Raw genomic sequence first — 18,526 nt, 5'->3', positions numbered from 1 at the left:
TAATCACACATCCCAAACCTGTCTCCTCTAGCAAAGGTATATAAAACAGGATCTTTATCTTCGTTCCCAACCCAACACAAAAGCGGCCAGAGGGGGAGTGTGGGTGGGTGTGCCCCGTTATCTGATCACCATTGTCCAGATGAACTCACAGAAACTCAAAGGGGGGTTGGGGAGGGGGCTGCAGGTGAGAGTTGGGCCCAGCCTTCTCAGTTCTTTGGCCCTTGGCTTATCCATCTGCCTAGAGCTGTCAGGCAGCTTTAGCAGCTTACTGGCTCCCAAACCAGCATGGCACCCGGAACACGTTTATGTTGGTGGGATTGGATTAGATCCAAAGGACCTGTGCCCCTAACTGCCCAGTCAACATTGCGGGGGCACCCCAGAGCTCTAGAATGAATGGGGATTCACATCTTCTCTCTCTCATCACACTTGACTTAGAATGGGTTAGAGAGACTGTGCCGTTTTCAAAGAACTGTAGCCTTTGGCAGCCCTTCCTGGAGGTCTGCTTCCTCTCTTAGAGGCCCTTTTTCTCAGCCACATGGAACTTTGTACTCATCCATCCCTTCTGTGTGCCCATGAAGGGAAAACAGCTGCCTATCATACCTTTGGAGGCAGCTTTTTACCAATGGAAACTGAGACTGTAGCCAAGACGTCTGTGTCCTCTGTTCACTAGACTATTTCATTCACCGTTCCTTCCTGGCCACCATCACTGCATCTGAGAAGCTTACCAACCTGTAGGAGAGTTGAGAAGATAATACAATAATAAAATAACACCTATTGTTAACATGTTGCCACACACAAGAGGGTCCAGGCCTTGGGCTGCACCTCTTCCTGCATGGCCCCTGGGTGCCCACTCAGGGCCCAGACCACTGCTTCAGCACCCAGGATGGGAGGATGCCCTTTGCAAACATCCCAACCTGCTTCCAGGATTCCCACCCCCCATGGTTGACAGGGACATTGATGTGTAAGAAGGAGTGGCCCAGGGATGGCTGTGTGGGGGTTGGGGGGACTGGGGTGTTCACAGGAGCACAGGAGACTCTTCCCAGGGTGGGATGGAGGTGGAAGGGGGGGGGGGGGCAAACTGAAAGTTAGGGCTAGAGGCTGGAGGCTGCAGGCTGGGAGCGTTTACTTGGAGTCAATAATTCAATTGGGCAATGACAACAAGCAGCCTAAATAGGTGCTGACTACTCAGGAGAGGACAGCCGGCTCATCTCAGGCTTAACGTTTGATGACAGAGTGTGGGCAAGGCTGTGAGCCCCTCACTTGCTTTTCTGGCATTGCAGAGGGTGAGGGAGAGGGTCAGGGCCAGAGACCCCAAGGTTAAAGAAGTTAATCCTTAAAACTGGAAACATTTGTAAAACTCCAAAAAAAAAAAAAAAAGTTTAAAGTTCTCTACCTCTTTCCAAGCACAGACCCACATTAGGACTTTCCCAAAGTGTTCATATATCTAAAAAGAAACTGCTGGTGCGGGTAAAAGAGCATTGTTGCTTCCTCTTTGTGTGGCATTTCCATTTGGCCTGGGAGGGGGTCCAGTCCAGGCCTTCCGGAGTCTCCCTACCTAAACTGCTCACACAGGGAAACTCATGCAAAAGTCTCTGGTGGATGTACATTCCAACTGAAGGTGCCACAGAATCAGAGTCCCTCGGATAATCCTTTCATTTTCCACATGAATAAACTGAAGCCCAGAGAATTTGAGTGAACACAAAGCTAATTGGAAACGGAACCGGAATTGAAATCCAAGTCAACCTGACTCACGCCGGTAGTCACTCCTTTCTACCACACAAGACCGCCTGGAAGAGGAAGGATAGCACCCCAAGCGCCTAATTCACGCCCAGAAGTAACCTTGATTCCCCAAGGGAATATGCTGAGTATCTGCTGCCCGGGCACAGGACTGAGTGAGCCCTGCCAGCTGGAACTGTCCATAGGAACGGACTGGAGAGAGTTCTAGGTGTGGGTGTAGGTGGTGAGCATGCAGCAGAGGGGCCCAGGCTGGGTGGGGCAGACACTAGGGGGAGGGGAAGAACCAGGCAGCTGAGCAAGGAGGCTAGGGGCCAGAGCCTAGAGAACCCGGACGGCAGCCCCTAACAAGTGGGGACTGTTACCTGCTGGAGGGTGTGAAGGAAACAGGTGCCCAGGGCGGGGGGGCTGTCCAGCAAACACTGGGAAGCAGGAGGAGCAGAGTTCAAAGACAGGTCAGGGCTGCGCCAGGTTATGAAAGAAATATGGAGCCATGCCTTGCATAGAGAGTTGTCTCCTAGTCCCCAGAGAGGGCTTGGTTCATTTGGTTGGAAATCTGCCTGCCTTCTGGTGGCCCCTTGAGGATGGAGAAGAGAGACCTGTATGATTAAACATTCCTTCTAACGTCCTCACTCCTTCAGAGCTGCGTTTACTCAAAGAACATCCGCAAAGGCACACCTCCGTCCCAACAGCAGAAGGCAGTCCATGGCACCCAGGAATAGAGAAGGCTACGGAGCCGGCAGGGGTAGAACCTGGCCCTCTACGCTCTCCTGGGGCCAAAGAGCTTTTCATCGCTGATTCCCAGTAGAGAGGCTTCCTAGACGACTGTGTGGGGTGCGTGTGTGTGCATGTGTGTGCGCGCGCGCGCGTGTGTGTATTCATTGTCAGATGGAGCCAGGTATTCACTTTAAATCCCACTACAAATGATTCAGAGTTGTCGAAATGGAATGATATCTGTATTTCCAGACGGAGAGGCGGGAAATCGAGGACATAAGAACAAAAGCCCGCGGTTAGATGTGTGTGTGTAGGGGGTGCGGGGGACGAGTGTCACAGTCACACTGAAAAACTCCACTTTCATGTCCCAAAGCACTTCTCCCGGCAGGGTTTAACCCCGCGGCGCGGGAGGGGAGCCGGCGGGGACCTAGCGCACCCGCAACTGCAGAGCGCCCCGGGCCGGCCCCGCCAGGTCCGCGCGGCCCTGGAACCCGCCCCCCTCCTCCCGAGCGACTCTGGGTGGGACCCCGTCCGCCCTCTGCGGCTCAGCGGGAACAGCCTCCCTTCGGGAAGGGCAAGCGGGGGGCGGGGGGGGGGGGAGGCAGCAAAGTGGGACACGGAGGGGCCGGAGCCCTGTCCTTCCCGTCTGCCTCCCCACTTTTAAAGTCTCCACCGTCTCATCCTATCTCGGTTCCCAAACCCGCTTCGGTGGGCGCCCCAGGGACCGGCTCATTTCCCGGCCAGGCCAGGCTTCCCCAGCAAGGGGTCCCTCGTCTCCCCTTTCTGTTTTCTCTCCTAGGACTGCGCGGCGTCGAGGCGGCCCCAGGAAGAGGGCCCAGAGGGAGGCGAGCCTCGGTGGGGCACCGGCGGCGGGGTGCAGGGGGAGGTAGGCCTGGGGGACGAGGAGCGGGAGCCCGGCGGAGAGGAGGGAGGCGCCAGGCCCGCCAGGACCGGAGGAGGCGCGGCCCCAGAGGGCGAGGCCGGGGGTGGGGGCGCGCGAGGAGCTGGGGAGCCGGAGTTGCGCGGGGACCGCGGGGGCGGAGGGGGCGCGGCCGGGGAGGGCGAGGCCCGCAGCTATTGGTCCGGGAGGCCCGGGTGGGGGGTGGAGAGTGAGAGGAGGGTCGAGTCCCGGGGAGCGCGCCGCGGGCCCGCAGTCTCCGCCGCGGTCCGAACAGCGAGTGCCCCAGCGCAGAGCCGGCGCCCGCCATGAGGGAGATCGTGCACATCCAGGCGGGCCAGTGCGGGAACCAGATTGGCACCAAGGTGGGCCGGGCACTGGGCTTCCCTGCGGGTGGGCAGCTGGCAGGCCTAGGGTGTCGGGGCTCGACCCCCCGGTGCCGGCGCTCCGGTGCGCACCCTCCGTGCCCCTCGGTCCTCGAGTCCAACCCTGCCCTGCGCGGCACCCGGGAAGTGCTCGAGGAGTGGCGCGGCCGAGGAGGGGCGTCACAGCCGGGGACCCCCTGCCCCTCACCCCATCCCCGCTCTAGCTGGGAGCGGCCGCCCGCGGCTCTGGCGCGCCTGGAATTCGGCAGCCGGGCCCCGCGCGCCCTGCCCCGCCCGGCCAGCCCTGGAGTGAGCTGCGGGGGAGGGCGCCCTAGGCTCCGGGTTCTGACCGTCTGTCCCCCTGCCTCGCCCTTCCCAAGTTTTGGGAAGTGATCAGCGATGAACACGGTATCGACCCGGCCGGAGGCTACGTGGGTGACTCGGCGCTACAACTGGAGAGAATCAACGTCTACTACAATGAGTCATCCTGTGAGTAGCGCGGCGCGGCCGGGACCCCGCCCTTCCCCTTCGGACCCGGTGGTCCCCGCCCGGACCCTGGCCGTCCCCTGCCTAGACCCCGGCCGTCCCCTTCCCGGACCTCGGCCGTCCCCGCCCGGGCCCCGGCAGTCCCCTCCCAGACTTCGGCCGTCCCCTGCCCGGACCCCGGCCGTCCCCCGGCCATTTGCCCCTCCGATCCTGACCATCCCCCCGGCCCCCGCCCAGGATCCTAGCCATCTCTGCCCGGACCCTCGGCCACCCCCCTCTTGGACCTTGGCCATCCGTCTCCCTGACTCGGCCTTCCTCCTCTAGGACCCCGGCCATTTCGCGTCTTCTCCGCCCGATCCCAGACTGGCTCTCTGGATGCCGCCCTCCGCGCAAGGGTAGTTTGCTCTCGGAAAATTTCCCGGGATATAGCAGGATGCCCGGTTCCTTCCTCACTCCCCATGGGGCGGGAAATCCGCCGTCAGTTTATTTCAAAAAGCCGAATTTGGCCTATCACGCGGCTCTGAACTCTTGAACCAGACAACCCGTTAGCTGGTGTTGTGAAATCACTTACTGGGTCTTGTCCGACTTTCTGTTTTGCTTTTTTCTTCAGTTTAAAATGTATCTCTTAATGGAGATTCTTGGCTAAAAATTTGAAAAGCGCTCCGTTAAATGTCTCCTCTGCCCCTTTACCAACCTCCCAAAACTCTTAATGCTCCCTGGAAGCTGAAGTTCCGGGTAGTTGCTGAAGTTGGGTAAAAACCGCAGGCTGTCGTTTATCCAGGGTTGGGAATCATCTCACCCTTGCCCTGGAGATCTACATATATATTGTGGCTACATGTATGCACTATTTCTGTAACAATTTTATTATAGAGGTGGAATTGTGCCCTTCCCAAAACAACAAAAAATGAAGATGTTGAAAAAACACTCAGAAAATGACAGATGCTGCACTTCCATATACGTGACACATAGCCCCAGAAATAATTACTCTGGTTTTTGGAGTCATTTGCTATTTGTCCACACAAGAGCTGGGAAGAGCAGTATACATAAAGCACTGGGTTTTATTCACTCAGCAGCTGTAAGAAAAGGTCTGGATCAGCAGGACATAGAATATGAAATTTCCAGATAGCACTAAAAAATCCAGTGATACATTGCATTTCCCGTTAACCCTTAGGTCCACTTTGTTTATATCCTTGCTTCAGTGGGGTGTGTGCATTAATAGGACTGGAGTTGTAGAGCAGAGCCTATGGGCAATCATATTAACCCCATCCTCACTAGGGAACAATTTCCTGCCCAAGAGGCATGAAAATGTGCTTGCTAACAATAGGGCTGCACAGCAAATCTCATTCATTAGAGTGTCTTCCAGAAACAGCCTGTAGGCTGGCACCTGCAACAAGGTGCTCAGACTATAGCTTGGATCCATTAGTGTGTACATATGAGGGACGTGGCGAAAAGTGGAAAGAATGTCACAGCAACACAGCAGTTTGCTGCAACAGATACAGTTTATTTCCATGGAGCTAAAAAAGTAAAACCACCCAGCAGGAAAGAGGTGTCAGGGTGAAGTGGAAAATACAGAAGGCAGGAAGTCAGGAGACCGGATTTCTCATCCTGCTTATTCCCGGAACTTCCTTGCTCTGCCCATTCACGCTTAGGCCGGTTCCCTCATCTGAACAATTTAAGGTGGGAATGTGTTGTCCAAGGCCCTTCCCAGTGCTAAGATTCTGTGATTTGAAGAAAGCCGAGTCTGTCTCTAAAGAAACCCTGTTTTGTAGCACCCAGGCAGCTGTGCTGGGGGGACTTGCTACAGGGAAGCCCATCACTCTGGAAACCAGAAAGTAACCCTTGTGGGTGGGCTTTGTTCTCTTCCAGCTCAAAAATACGTGCCCAGGGCTGCCCTGGTGGACTTGGAGCCGGGCACCATGGACAGTGTGCGGTCCGGGCCTTTTGGGCAGCTCTTCAGGCCTGACAACTTCATCTTCGGTGGGTTCCATCTTTCCTGCTTGCTTCTGCTTCTCTTTTTTTTTTTTTTCTTTTTTTTTTAACACCAAACTAATTTATGTGCAAGATTAAAAGCATCATGTGGCAAAGAAAAGCTTAGAATGGAAATCAACAGTCCCTAGTGTCATCATAGGGTGCCCCTTTTAATTCTTCTATTTTCTTTAGGAAAGTAATGTCTGTGTCTCTAAATGAAATGCTTATATTGATAGTTCTTTTATTTTTAAGTTTATTTATTTATTTTGAGAGGGGCAGGGGAAAGGCAGAGAGAGAGAGAGAGAGAGAGAGAGAGAGAGAGAATCCCAAGCAGGCTCCACATTGTCAGTGCAAAACCCGACATGGGGCTCCAACCCATGAACCATGAGATTATGACCTGAGCAGAACAAGACTCGGTCACTTAGCCAACTGAGCCACCCATGTGCCCCAGCCAATAGTTACTGATTTAACAAATTTTTTAGACATTAACTTCTTTCTTCCACTTATAAATTGCTATCATAATATGACAGTGATAATTTGTTTTGGTGTGTTACTCATTTTTTAACTTCAGTGTTTTTAGACCTATATTTTTCTTCCATTTCCTATAGACAATTATTTTGCTTTCTTTCTAAAGGCTGGCACCATGTGAATTTTGCTTTGTCAGAATTGGGCAAATCCTTCCCTCCTTCTTCCACCTAAAACATGATAAGAGAAAGCACCTGTCCCTCTACACACTCCTAAATAAAATTATATAACATTAAGTGAAATCGTACTGTTAAGTGCTACCAGCCTCCATCACCCTGTAGCCATGGTGTTTAGAGTCCAGGTTACTTGACAAAATAATCAAAGGGGGAATTTTAAAAATATTCAAGAAGAGACAGAATCTTGAAAGATTTTATTCCGCTCCTTTGTAGCAGAATCACTCTGCACCTGTTGTAAAGGTGACTCAGCAAGATGAACGTTCACAGAGTTTACGAATCCTTTGGGTATCATCTACTTCCCTGTCACCCTGACAACATACACAACCAATGAGACAGGGAAAGCTTCCGATAATAACTTCTTCAAGAGTTGGACCATAATTGACCCTAAGCAGAGACTCTTCTGGACCCTGCTGCCCAATGTGGTAGCCACTAGCCACATGTGGCTATTTAAATTAAAGTTAATAAAAAATTAAATAAAATCAGTTCACTTCCTCCATTGTACTAGCTATGTTTCAAGTGCTCAATAATTACATATAGCCAGTGGCTGCCATATTGGATATATGGAACAGTTCCTTCATTGTAGAAAGCTCTATTGGATAGCAGTGCTCAGGACTTAGTAGAGATACTCTACCAAATTGGGGGAACGAAGAGAGAAAATGGAAAGACACTGTGTAAACATGTGGCCATACATAGCCATTCTATCTTAAGAGCCAAGGTAGAGGCTACAGGATGGTGGTAGATGTGAAAGTCTTCCACTTGACAATTGTATTTTAATGTTAGATACCACACATTCACTTCACTTATGTTCTTTTCTCAAAAATTACCAATGTAACAGAGTAAGAAATATGCCTGGAGGGAACAATACTACTTATCAACCGATATACCTCAATCAACAAACACAATTTCAGTGCCTGTAAAAGGCAAAGTGTCTTACAAGCAAATGAGAGACTCCTAAGGCTGATTTGTGGCTTAAAGTTACTATGGTATAGAAATTAAATGTGTCAAAGATCTACTTTTCAACCCCTTCTCTGGAAGGGATAGAGATAGTTTCACTGAGGGTAACAGATAATCCTTTGTCATTTAAACCCTATGTATCTAGAGTATTCTCATGCAAAGTGCTTGATACATATGATCAACATCCTAGGAATGCAAGGATGGTTCAACATTGAGAAGTCAGCTAATAGATTAAGAGAAACAACACCTTAATAGGTGCCCAAAAATATTTGATAAAACTCAGTATGTGTTCCTGACTTGTATAAGACAAAAACACTTCTGCACAAGCTGGAAATAGAATTTAAGAATTACCTACTAAGGGGCACCTGGGTGGCTCAGTCAGTTAAACGTCTGACTTCAGCTCAGGTCATGATCTTGTGGTTTGTGGGTTTGAGCCCCACATTAAGCTCTCTACTGTCTGCGTAGAGCCTGCTTTCGCTCCTCCTCCTCCCTGTCTCTCTGCCCCTCCCCACATGCTCTCTGTCAAAAATAAAGAAACATTAAAGAAAAAAGAATTATCTACCAAAATACATAACTATGTCATACTCACTGGTGAAACATTAGAAGTATTCCCAGCAAAGTCAGGTATGAGAAAAAGATGTCCACTGTCTCTTCTATATTCCATGTTTCGAAGGTTCTAGCCAGTGCATAAAGACCAGAGAAAGAAAAGAGATACAAACCATTTAAAGGAAAAGACAAAATTGTTATTTGAAGGTGGAATGATCCTCTTGGATTTTCCAGATAGGCTGTCCAATGAACAGTGATTAGCATTTATAAGACCTCCGTAAGGCAACCAGACACAAGATGAAAAGACTCAGACATTATTGCTGTGAGTGACCAACTGTCCTGATTTGCCTGGGACTGGGAGGTTTCCCAGGACACTACACTTTCCAGTGTTGAAACTGGTGAAGTTCCAGGCAAACTGGGACAAATTGATCTCCTTAAAGGCAATAATCAACTGTAAAATATAATGGGAAAATACCCTCTTCACACTAGGATAACAAAAGTTATACCTAGGGACAAAATTTACCAGTAATTGAGAATGAGGAGGAGTCATTAAAACAAGATATTTTTCTCCCAACAGACTGGCTAATAGTTTAAAATCTAACAGCTAGTGTTGGTGAAGGTGTTTGGGGGAAATGACAGTTTCAAGCATTGTCAGAGAACAGCTTAATGGATTCAGCAAATCAAGAATTTTGATTCAACAGTTTCAGTTCAAGGAATTTGTCCTACAGAAATGCTTGCTCATGCATCCATGGACGATGCATGTTGGTTTCTAGAAGAGCTGAACCCCTTTGCCCACCCCCACCCCCTTGCCCTTACCACCAGCTGGTGTCAGTCTCTGTCAGTTCAGTGGACTGCTCCCTCGGGGCCTTGTGATAAATAGACTTGGCTTGGAGAACAATATTCTGTATGCTCGAGATGACTCGAGCATAAGGATGACTCCCCCCTGTTTGCTTAATACAGATCAGTGCCGTCTTTCACTTTCTCTTAGTAAGTGGGTCTAGATTTTTAGCAGATGTAGACTCTTTGTAAGCCCTTTGAGTGAAATTACCCAAAGAGAGAGAGCGCTGAATGGGGACAAGGAAACTTGGCGGCTAATTTCGGCTCTGCCACCTCTGCTGCCATCAGTCCCCTTCTCTGGGCTCCTTCAGTTTAACAGTCTATGGAATGAAGGGCCCCCAAGCATCTGGGCCTCTGTAAGAATCTGAGGGAAGCAATAGCCTGTGCCTGCCACCTGCACAGAACTACACCTCCACAGAGAATTCTGCTCGGTTTCTTCCCTTAAAGTTTCAATTAATTTCTGGTAAGAATCTGAGAGGATAGCTAAGTTGTCTTTTTTTTTTTATTATTTACATTTTAGTTAACATCCTGTGCAATATTGGTTCCAGGAGTGGAATTCAGTGATTCATCACTTACCTACAATACCCAGTGCTCATCACAAGTGCCTCCTTAGTACCCATCACCCATCTAGCCCATCCTCCACCCCTCCCTCTATCAATCCACAGTTTATTCTCTATTGTTAAGAGTCTCTTGTGGCTTGTTTCCCTCTCTTCTCTTACTCCCTTCCCATATGTTCATCTGTTTTTTTCTTAAATTCCACATATGAGTGAAATCATATGGTGTCTTTCTCTGATTGACTTACCTCGCTTAGCATGATACATTCTAGTTCCAACCACGTCATTGCAAATGGCAAGGGGTGTGTGTGTGTGTGTGTGTGTGTGTGTAAAGAAGATGTGGAATATGTAATATATTCAGGAGGATAGCTAAGGTTTCTCAAACCTGAATTACAGTTGGCTGAATCTGCCTCAGTCTCAGTAAGTGTTACCAAACAAAATTAATAGAATTCATCAAGAAAAGTATATAGTTGACCCTTGAAAAATGCAGAGGTTAAGGGGTGCTGACCCCCTGCACGTCAAAAGTTTACTTACAATTTTTGACTCTCCCCAAACTTAACTACGGTTGACTGGAAGTCTTAGCGACTATATAAGCAGTCGATTAACACATATTTTGTAAGTTGTGTGTATTCTGTAGTGTATTTTTACAATAAAGTAAGCTAGAGAAAAGAAAATGTTATTAAGAAAATCATAAGGAAGAGGGGCGCCTGGGTGCCTTAGTCGGTTAAGCATCCGACTTCTGCTCAGGTCATGATCTCGCAGTCTGTGAGTTCGAGCTCCGCGTCAGGCTCTGTGCTGACAGCTCAGAGCCTGGAGCCTGACACTATTTTTACTTCAAAATTGTGAGTTTTTTAAATGAATGTTCTTATTTTGTTAAAATGGTACACTCGTTATGAGGAATGGAGAAGTGTCCCCAACGTATAAACACACTATGCTGTTTGGCAAAATAGTTGTTTTTAAGTCACCCTCCAGTTAATAAAAGAGGTAGAATTGTCTTTGGGAAATGGCTCATCCCCCATTAGCTTTAGAGCTCATTTTTTCAGAGCTGGCAAATTACAGTAAACCAGTGTCATTCCATTTCTAGGTATAGATGAAGTGTTGTTTTTTTAATTTCTATTTATTTTGGGGTGGTTTTAAAAAAACAGACTTGAAGTAATATATAACTTTGAAAGTGAAAGTTTTCTGCATTTAAGTTTTGCACATGAATATACTTGACAAAAACAAACCCTTTTTCTTAATGAATCACTGGTCGTATTAGTGGTCATGCCCAGGGACAGTGAGAGAGAGTTTTGTGGGAGAAAATGGAGTAACAGAAAGCCTCTTTCTGCACATGTAACTTTCCCTTCCAGATTTGGGGTTAGAGGGCTTCAGGGAGCACTTGATCCCTCACCCAGTGTGAGCAGGAGGTAAACCAGAGGGTAGACTCAGAAAGCCCCGGGGACCTGTTGCCACCCGCCTGTAGCCTTGTGTTCTACAGTCCCGAGCCACTGACTAATGTCACAACATCTCATTACAGAGCATGTTCAACTCATGACCCCCAAATATTTAACTGGGAACATCTGTTGCTACGAGACAGTGGCAAAATATTTTCAGAAGTCACTAGTTTCTTTTTTGTCAAGAGCAGAGAAAACCTTGTGGCTAATCATGCTGTAAATACTGAGGAAGCCAAGGGAGCTGTGTGAGCTGGACGAGGAGTCAAGTTCAGGGAGCTTGACTTGCTATGATTGCCCGTCTGCCTGCAGCCACCTACCTGCTGCCGATTGCTGGTTTCTACTCTGTTTTAATGAAATCATCTCCAGCAATTTGACAATTGCACTCATGTTCTTTCCTTCGTGAAGGTGCGCCAGTCCTAGACTGAGCTCCATGGACGAGCATGGGTCCCCGCCCTTGTTCTTCCTGGTTCCTCTGGTGCGTCTGGCCGGATTGCTGCCTGCTAGCTTGGGTGGGGAAAGGTGGACAGCAGTTAGTGGGGGCACAGGAAGGCAACGACCATTTTTGAGCCAGCTGGGCAGGAAAACAGATAATCTGTGTTTGTAAGAGAGAACGCAGTTGCTTCCTGGACAAGGAAGTGGCCACCAGGAGGGCTGAGGTGGCCGGTGCTCTTGGGATGAGCTGCAAGCATGGAGGGGCTTGCCCCGTGCCCATGTGGCAAATGGAACATGGTGCTGCCATGCCTGTCATCTTGGTGCCTTTGACCAGCCAGACAGGGCAAAGGCAACAGGAGTGAGTGGCTGATCTCCCTTATGAGGTGGGAACGAGACAGACGAGCAAGGGGCCACCTGCGCCTCCTTCTGATGGGCAGTCCTGCTCTCCTGGACACACTGCTACTTAATATTGAAATGTGTTTCATGTTTTCGACACAAAGTTAAAACTGCACAGTTTTCTCTTCAAATACACAGGGGTCAGGGCGCCTGGGTGGCTCAGTCGGTTAAGCGTCCGACTTCGGCTCAGGTCATGATCTCACGGTCCATGAGTTCGAGCCCCACATCGGGCTCTGTGGTGACAGCTCAGAGCCTGGAGCCCGTTTCAGATTCTGTGTCTCCCTCTCTCTCTGACCCTCCCCTGCTCATGCTCTGTCTCTCTCTGTCTCAAAAATAAATAAATGTTAAAAAAAATTTTTTTTTCAAATACACAGGGGTGTAGGGTAAAACTGGATCCCCCTCATCCCTAGTGCCGGTGACCCTGAGATTTTATTCCCGGGGCTAACTAGTGCTGTACACGGTGCAGATGTGTCCCACTTGACCTTTTCCCACATACACATGCACACACACGTGCACATGCGCACACACACACACAGGCAGTTGATTTGGTTTTCAGAAAATGGGATCATGCTACTCATACCATTTTGCAGCTTTTTGAGGAGTTCATTAACATAACGGGGACACTCCCTGTGACTGTCACCGTGCCTTTCTGCTGCATGGGTGTCCTCATGTAGTAATCCCCCCACTTACTGCTGTTTTTAAAACTCCCCGTAAAGGCACATTTTCATATTTTAATTTTCTCTTTTTTTTATTTTTTTATTTTTGAGACAGAGAGAGACAGACCATGAGCAGGGGAGGGGAAGAGAGAGAGGGAGACACAGAATCCGAAACAGGCTCCAGGCTCTGAGCTGTCAGCACAGAGCCCGACACAGGGCTCGAACTCACAAACCGTGAGATCATGACCTGAGCCGAAGTCGGACGCTCAACCGACTGAGCCACCCAGGCGCCCCAATTTTCTCTTGATTATCATAAGAGACATGTTTGTTTCGTTAAATTTTTATAAGCAATATGAATGTGGAAAGTTCACTCTCCTATTATCCCATCCTTCAGAGACAACCACAGTTACTGGTTCGCTGTGTATTTCTTCAATTTATTTCCTAAATGCAACTTTAAATGTTCTAATAAAGTCTAAAATATTCATTTTGCTAGCTAGGTAAAACATCTGCTTGGCCCAGGACTCAAAGGGAGCAAAAGGGCGCACAGTGAAAACGTGGTCTCATTCCGACCCCGAGCTGGTGCCCACCCAGGCTCCTTCCCAGAGGCAGCACTCCAGGATTTGTGCAGTCACTCTGTGCCTATAGCAGCAGATACATACCTGTTACACGCATACAATGACAGCCAACTGCATACACCATTTGGTACTTCGGGGTTCTTTTTTTCCTCCTTAGCAATATAGGCAGGACTAGGGCTGATGGCTGATTGTATTCTGTCACATAGATACCATTATTGATTTAAGTCCTCTGTTAAAAGGTATTTCGGTTGTTTCCTTTTTTCTTTACTATTGCAAACTGCTCCTTGGCGAGTACTTGTCTGCATGCCATTTTCCACGTGTGTGGGTGGATCTATCCAGGCAAATTTGTAGAAATAAAATTGCTGAGTCTAAGGGGACTAATTCTGATACATATGCTAAACTGTTCTCCATAGAGGGTAGTCCCTGTTATGCCTCTCCGCAGTCTGGCAGTGTGGAGGGGCCTTCCCCCAACTCTGGCCAACAGTATCAGCAAGCTTTTTGATCGCTTTCAGCTTCACAGGGAAGAAACTGAATCTCCTTGTTTTCATGTGCATTCCCCTTGTGAGGAATACATCAGATATTTAAGTTATTTGAATTTCCTTCCCTGTGAACTGTTTCTGTCCTTTGCCCATCTTCCTAGAAGTTTTTCCTTACTGATCTGTAGGCCTTCTTTAGATATTTAAGGCGGGTGTCCCTCTGTATGTGATACAAGTCACTGGTAGTCAACACATTTTAAACTTACTGAAGAATCACAGGATTTGGGTTGTTTTTCTTGTTTTACAGACGTCCACTTAACACCCACAGTGTTTAGCACTGATAGAAGCTGTGGAAACCTCAAGGAAATTTGCGATAAGACTCATTCCTCCAAAAGTAGGCCCTTGTGTAAGGCCACGCCCACAGTACACTGCAGAATCCAGGGAGGCTGGCAGCAGACCTCAGTGAGAGGGCCCTCGCCCCACAGTGCGTGAGTGCCTCCAAAGTGCCTGCTTGTCTCACCTGACGCAGCACTGGGCTGCTCCCGGGAGGCAGCCTACGTGGTGTCACTGCTGCCCGGCTCAGCTCCCCACTGGTGTCTCTGGCGTCAGGTATGGACCTGCCCACTCGGAGCACAGAAGCTGGTCTCCGGACGGTGGTGGTGGATTGTTGCCACCAGCTGGGTAGAGACAAAAATCAAGTGAACATCTTTGGAATAAGTGGGCAGAGGTCCATACGGTGTGATTCCTGCGCTGGCTTAGCTCTGAGCAGAAGGACAAACAGGCCTCGGTATCTCTTCTTCCTCTCATTTTCTGTGTCCACTTGACACAATCCAATCACCTGCCAGCTCCCATGGCACATCCTGGTCCTTTTCAGAAATTCGGCACATAGGGAAAGTTTGATAGGGATGGTAACAAATTTGTTTTTAAATTTTTTATACATGATCCTTTTCAAAACTAGATTTGAATACACCTGCTTACTAAATACACAAAACGCTTTTTAATAATCTTCCTTGCTTCTTAACTTTTAATTTTAGCTATATATTACATTGCCTTGTTACCAGTTAAAATAATGAGAAACAGCAGTGCCTTGTTTCTATAGTTTATTATTAAATAGTTCTAGGGGTGCCTCGGTAGCTCAGTCAGTTAAGAGACTGACTCTTGATTTCTGCCCAGGTCATGACTGCACAGTCGTGGGATCGAGCCCCATATGGGGCTCGTGCTGGGTGTGAACACTGCTTGGGATTCTCTCTTTCTCTCTCCCTCCACCCCTCCCCACTTTGCGTGTTCTCTCTAAAAAAAAATTTTTTTAAAATAAAATTGATAATATTATCTCTCACCATCCATCAGAGGAGTAAATCCAGGCATGGAGGTGGGGGAAAGGGACCACATTCATCATGAGCCTGAGGAGGTCAGCACCAAGCACTGACTTGACTACTTTTCATAATTTACCCTACAGTGTGCCCTAGAATTTAGTTCTCAGTGGTTTTTCTAATAATTCTTGAAGTGAGTATTAACATATTGATTTAGATTAAAAAAGTCTTATAATTTTTTTTTTCAGAAAGTGAGTCCAGTTTGGATGATTGCTCTGATAATTAGGAGTGCCCTTGCCAGTCAGAGTATATGGCTCGTATTTTTTATAACCCGAATAAGCTAAACTCCAACCTAAAAATTCTTTCCAGTGAAAATATATATAAAACATTTAATTGAGAAACCGTATTGGCAAAGTTGTATTGGAATATTTCCATTTTCCCAACTCGATCCAAGTACATTGGATTAAGGAAAGTGCCTTTAAGTAAAATGGTCTCCACCTGTGGTAAGCCCTGGTGGTAAAGCCTTTTGGTATCTGCCAGAAACAGAAGAGAATGAACCAACGCAGGTTGTTTCCAGTGCTGCTTTCCACGGAATTGGGTTTGGGGCTGAAAGAGGTGTTTTTTCCCCCCGACCGTCTTAAAAGTGTGAACAACAGCATCACCACCCCGACCCCCACCCCCCATCCCCCGTGCAGCCCTACTGAAATTGTGTGCCACTCTCTTGTGCTTTGTCCCAGGACAAACGGGCGCGGGCAACAACTGGGCGAAGGGGCACTACACGGAAGGGGCCGAGCTGGTGGATTCCGTGCTCGACGTGGTGAGGAAGGAGTGCGAGCACTGCGACTGCCTGCAGGGCTTCCAGCTCACGCACTCGCTGGGCGGGGGCACGGGCTCCGGCATGGGCACGCTGCTCATCAGCAAGATCCGCGAGGAGTACCCCGACAGGATCATGAACACCTTCAGCGTCATGCCCTCGCCCAAGGTGTCGGACACGGTGGTGGAGCCCTACAACGCCACCCTGTCGGTGCACCAGCTGGTGGAGAACACGGACGAGACGTACTGCATCGACAACGAGGCCCTCTACGACATCTGCTTCCGCACGCTCAAGCTGACCACGCCCACCTACGGCGACCTCAACCACCTGGTGTCGGCCACCATGAGCGGCGTCACCACGTCCCTGCGCTTCCCCGGCCAGCTCAACGCCGACCTGCGCAAGCTGGCCGTGAACATGGTGCCCTTCCCGCGCCTGCACTTCTTCATGCCCGGCTTCGCGCCGCTCACGGCCCGCGGCAGCCAGCAGTACCGCGCGCTCACCGTGCCCGAACTGACGCAGCAGATGTTCGACGCCAAGAACATGATGGCGGCGTGCGACCCGCGCCACGGCCGCTACCTGACCGTGGCCACCGTCTTCCGGGGCCCCATGTCCATGAAGGAGGTGGACGAGCAGATGCTGGCCATCCAGAACAAGAACAGCAGCTACTTCGTCGAGTGGATCCCCAACAACGTCAAGGTGGCCGTGTGCGACATCCCGCCGCGCGGCCTCAAGATGGCCTCCACCTTCATCGGCAACAGCACGGCCATCCAGGAGCTGTTCAAGCGCATCTCGGAGCAGTTTTCCGCCATGTTCCGGCGCAAGGCTTTCCTGCACTGGTTCACGGGAGAGGGCATGGATGAGATGGAGTTCACAGAAGCAGAGAGCAACATGAACGACCTGGTGTCCGAGTACCAGCAGTATCAAGAAGCCACGGCCAATGATGGCGAGGAAGCTTTTGAAGACGATGAGGAGGAGATCAATGAATAGAGGCGCCTCCCTGTCTCGGATACCATAGTTCAGATGTTCTTCCTTTAACTCCAGAGCATCGTGACCCTAACGGCCGCCACACGGTGCTCTGCTCTGTGTGGGTACAGGCCCCTCACCAGTGCTACAGAATTGCACTATCAGCCCTCTGGAATGAAGAAAGTACATCAGAATAGCAGAGAATTGGCAGTCCTACCCAATCAAGAGATCAGACGACAGATTTTCTACTGGAAGACTTGAAACAATGAACGGGCCATCGATGAAGGGCTAAATGACTTGACCTCGCCTTCTGTTTAGTGTTCGACCATGCTGAGAATTAACAAGGAAGCCAGAAACCCTGTTTTTCATCCTCTGTGATGAAACCTAAAGCTGTGCAGTGTTGCCTTATATTGAGAATGCAGTATGGAACTTTAAAACAACCTATTCGTAATAAAACACTAAAATTGTTTCTTTGCCTCTTCCAGCCTCTGTTTCCAGGAGATTTGTTACTTTGTGTTGTTATAAGGGTTACTTGGGTACCCTGTCTCTTCCTGGGGTGAAGTGCCTCTGCCACTAAGTGAATGAACTCAGAGGAAAGACTTTCCTTGAACTGCAGGCTTTTTAAGGGTGGCAGCATAAAAGCAGCACACACACAAATAAAAGCCCATCATCCCCATTTGCAACCAGCACTTAGACCTCCCACAGAATCTTTCACCTCCCTGCCTCATGTCTTGGTCAGTCCCAACCTTCCCTAATAGCTGGGCTAAGATTTGCCAGAGGAGCTACAGAAAATGACCTGCCAGCTTCCAGCCAAAGCCAGGGGGATGTGCGAGCTCTTGGTGGGTGAGGGGGCACCAGGCAGGGCCAGCTTTGAGAGCTGTGTGCTTCCTTCCAGGAGCACTCAGGGCCAGGGCAGAGACTGAGGGCTGTTTTCTGTATAACAGATCACCACCTTACAGTTTCTAAAACCTGACACAACTTCTGTAAGAGGTCTTGTAAAGCCAGACTCCACAGGACATGACCAGGCTAGTCCTACTAATTAGCAGACATCGCTGTTCACCTTTGTCTCTGGTTTCTTTCTTTCGGCCCCTTTGAAGTTAGCTGTGAACATGTGACTTTGCTTTAGCCAAAAGAATGTGAGTGGCATCTCACTCCAGGTGGAAGTGTCTAAATGCTAGTGCTTGACCCTCAACTCTGCCTCTGCCGGATTCCTCCATCAGTCTGGGCCTCAGTCACCGCGGAGCACAGCCCTCTTGTCCTTGTCAGACAAGGAGCGAGAAAGAACTGTTATTTGGAGCCATTTCCATCTGAGGTGACCCCACAGTGTAACCTAGCTCCCCCGCGACAGAAGGCCTGAGCTCTGTGATGCCATGGCTTACACCCAGTAACTATTTATTCTGGGCTAAGCCCTAGCCGTGGGCAGACAGAAAAGTAAGCATTAAACACAGCAGCAGGATTTGGAACCGCAGTGAAGACAGACCTCACTTTTGCAGAAATCTGAACTACTTTGTGGGTCAGGCTCCACGTAGGACCCGACACGGGCAATGCTCACCACAGTGCTGTGGGCCTCCTTGTGCAGACCAGGAAACCCACAGGTGGCCATGCTAGCTACTCCAGGCCATGCCAGCTGCCTTCTCAGAGTCCACAAGTTTGAGTGCAGCTTTCGCATTAGACATGCAGATGCGGGTTACCATGTGACCAACCATCTCATGCA

At 49.3% G+C, this 18,526-nt stretch overlaps 1 protein-coding gene across 2 annotated transcripts; it reads left to right on the top strand.

The window, feature by feature from the left end:
* Positions 1-3,569: 3,569 nt before the first annotated feature.
* On the top strand, positions 3,570-17,281 carry TUBB6 (tubulin beta 6 class V). Of its 2 annotated transcripts, none has more exons than XM_042961911.1 (4): positions 3,570-3,711; positions 4,092-4,200; positions 6,064-6,174; positions 15,773-17,281. In XM_042961911.1, the coding sequence occupies exons 1-4, from the start codon at positions 3,655-3,657 to the stop codon at positions 16,834-16,836; spliced, it is 1,341 nt and encodes a 446-aa protein (XP_042817845.1). In that variant the 5' UTR covers positions 3,570-3,654; the 3' UTR covers positions 16,837-17,281. The 2 variants fall into 2 exon arrangements, with proteins under 2 accessions (XP_042817845.1, XP_042817846.1); XM_042961912.1 differs by lacking the exon at positions 3,570-3,711 and adding an exon at positions 4,522-4,592 and having other exon boundaries at positions 4,119-4,200.
* The last annotated feature ends 1,245 nt before the right edge of the window (positions 17,282-18,526 follow it).

The sequence above is a fragment of the Panthera tigris genome, chromosome D3, assembly GCF_018350195.1.
Source record: "Panthera tigris isolate Pti1 chromosome D3, P.tigris_Pti1_mat1.1, whole genome shotgun sequence".
In the NCBI taxonomy this organism is placed as follows: Eukaryota; Metazoa; Chordata; class Mammalia; order Carnivora; family Felidae; genus Panthera; species Panthera tigris.
Note: the sequence above shows the minus strand (reverse complement) of the source record. Positions and strands in the feature narration are given on the sequence as shown.

Excerpts from the sequence above, each read along its gene's own strand:
- TUBB6 (XM_042961911.1), top strand. The coding sequence starts at position 3,655 with ATGAGGGAGATCGTGCACATCCAGGCGGGCCAGTGCGGGAACCAGATT. Across the intron at positions 3,712-4,091 it reads GGAACCAGATTGGCACCAAG|TTTTGGGAAGTGATCAGCGA; the intron begins GTGGGCCGGGCA and ends GCCCTTCCCAAG. Across the intron at positions 4,201-6,063 it reads CTACTACAATGAGTCATCCT|CTCAAAAATACGTGCCCAGG; the intron begins GTGAGTAGCGCG and ends GTTCTCTTCCAG.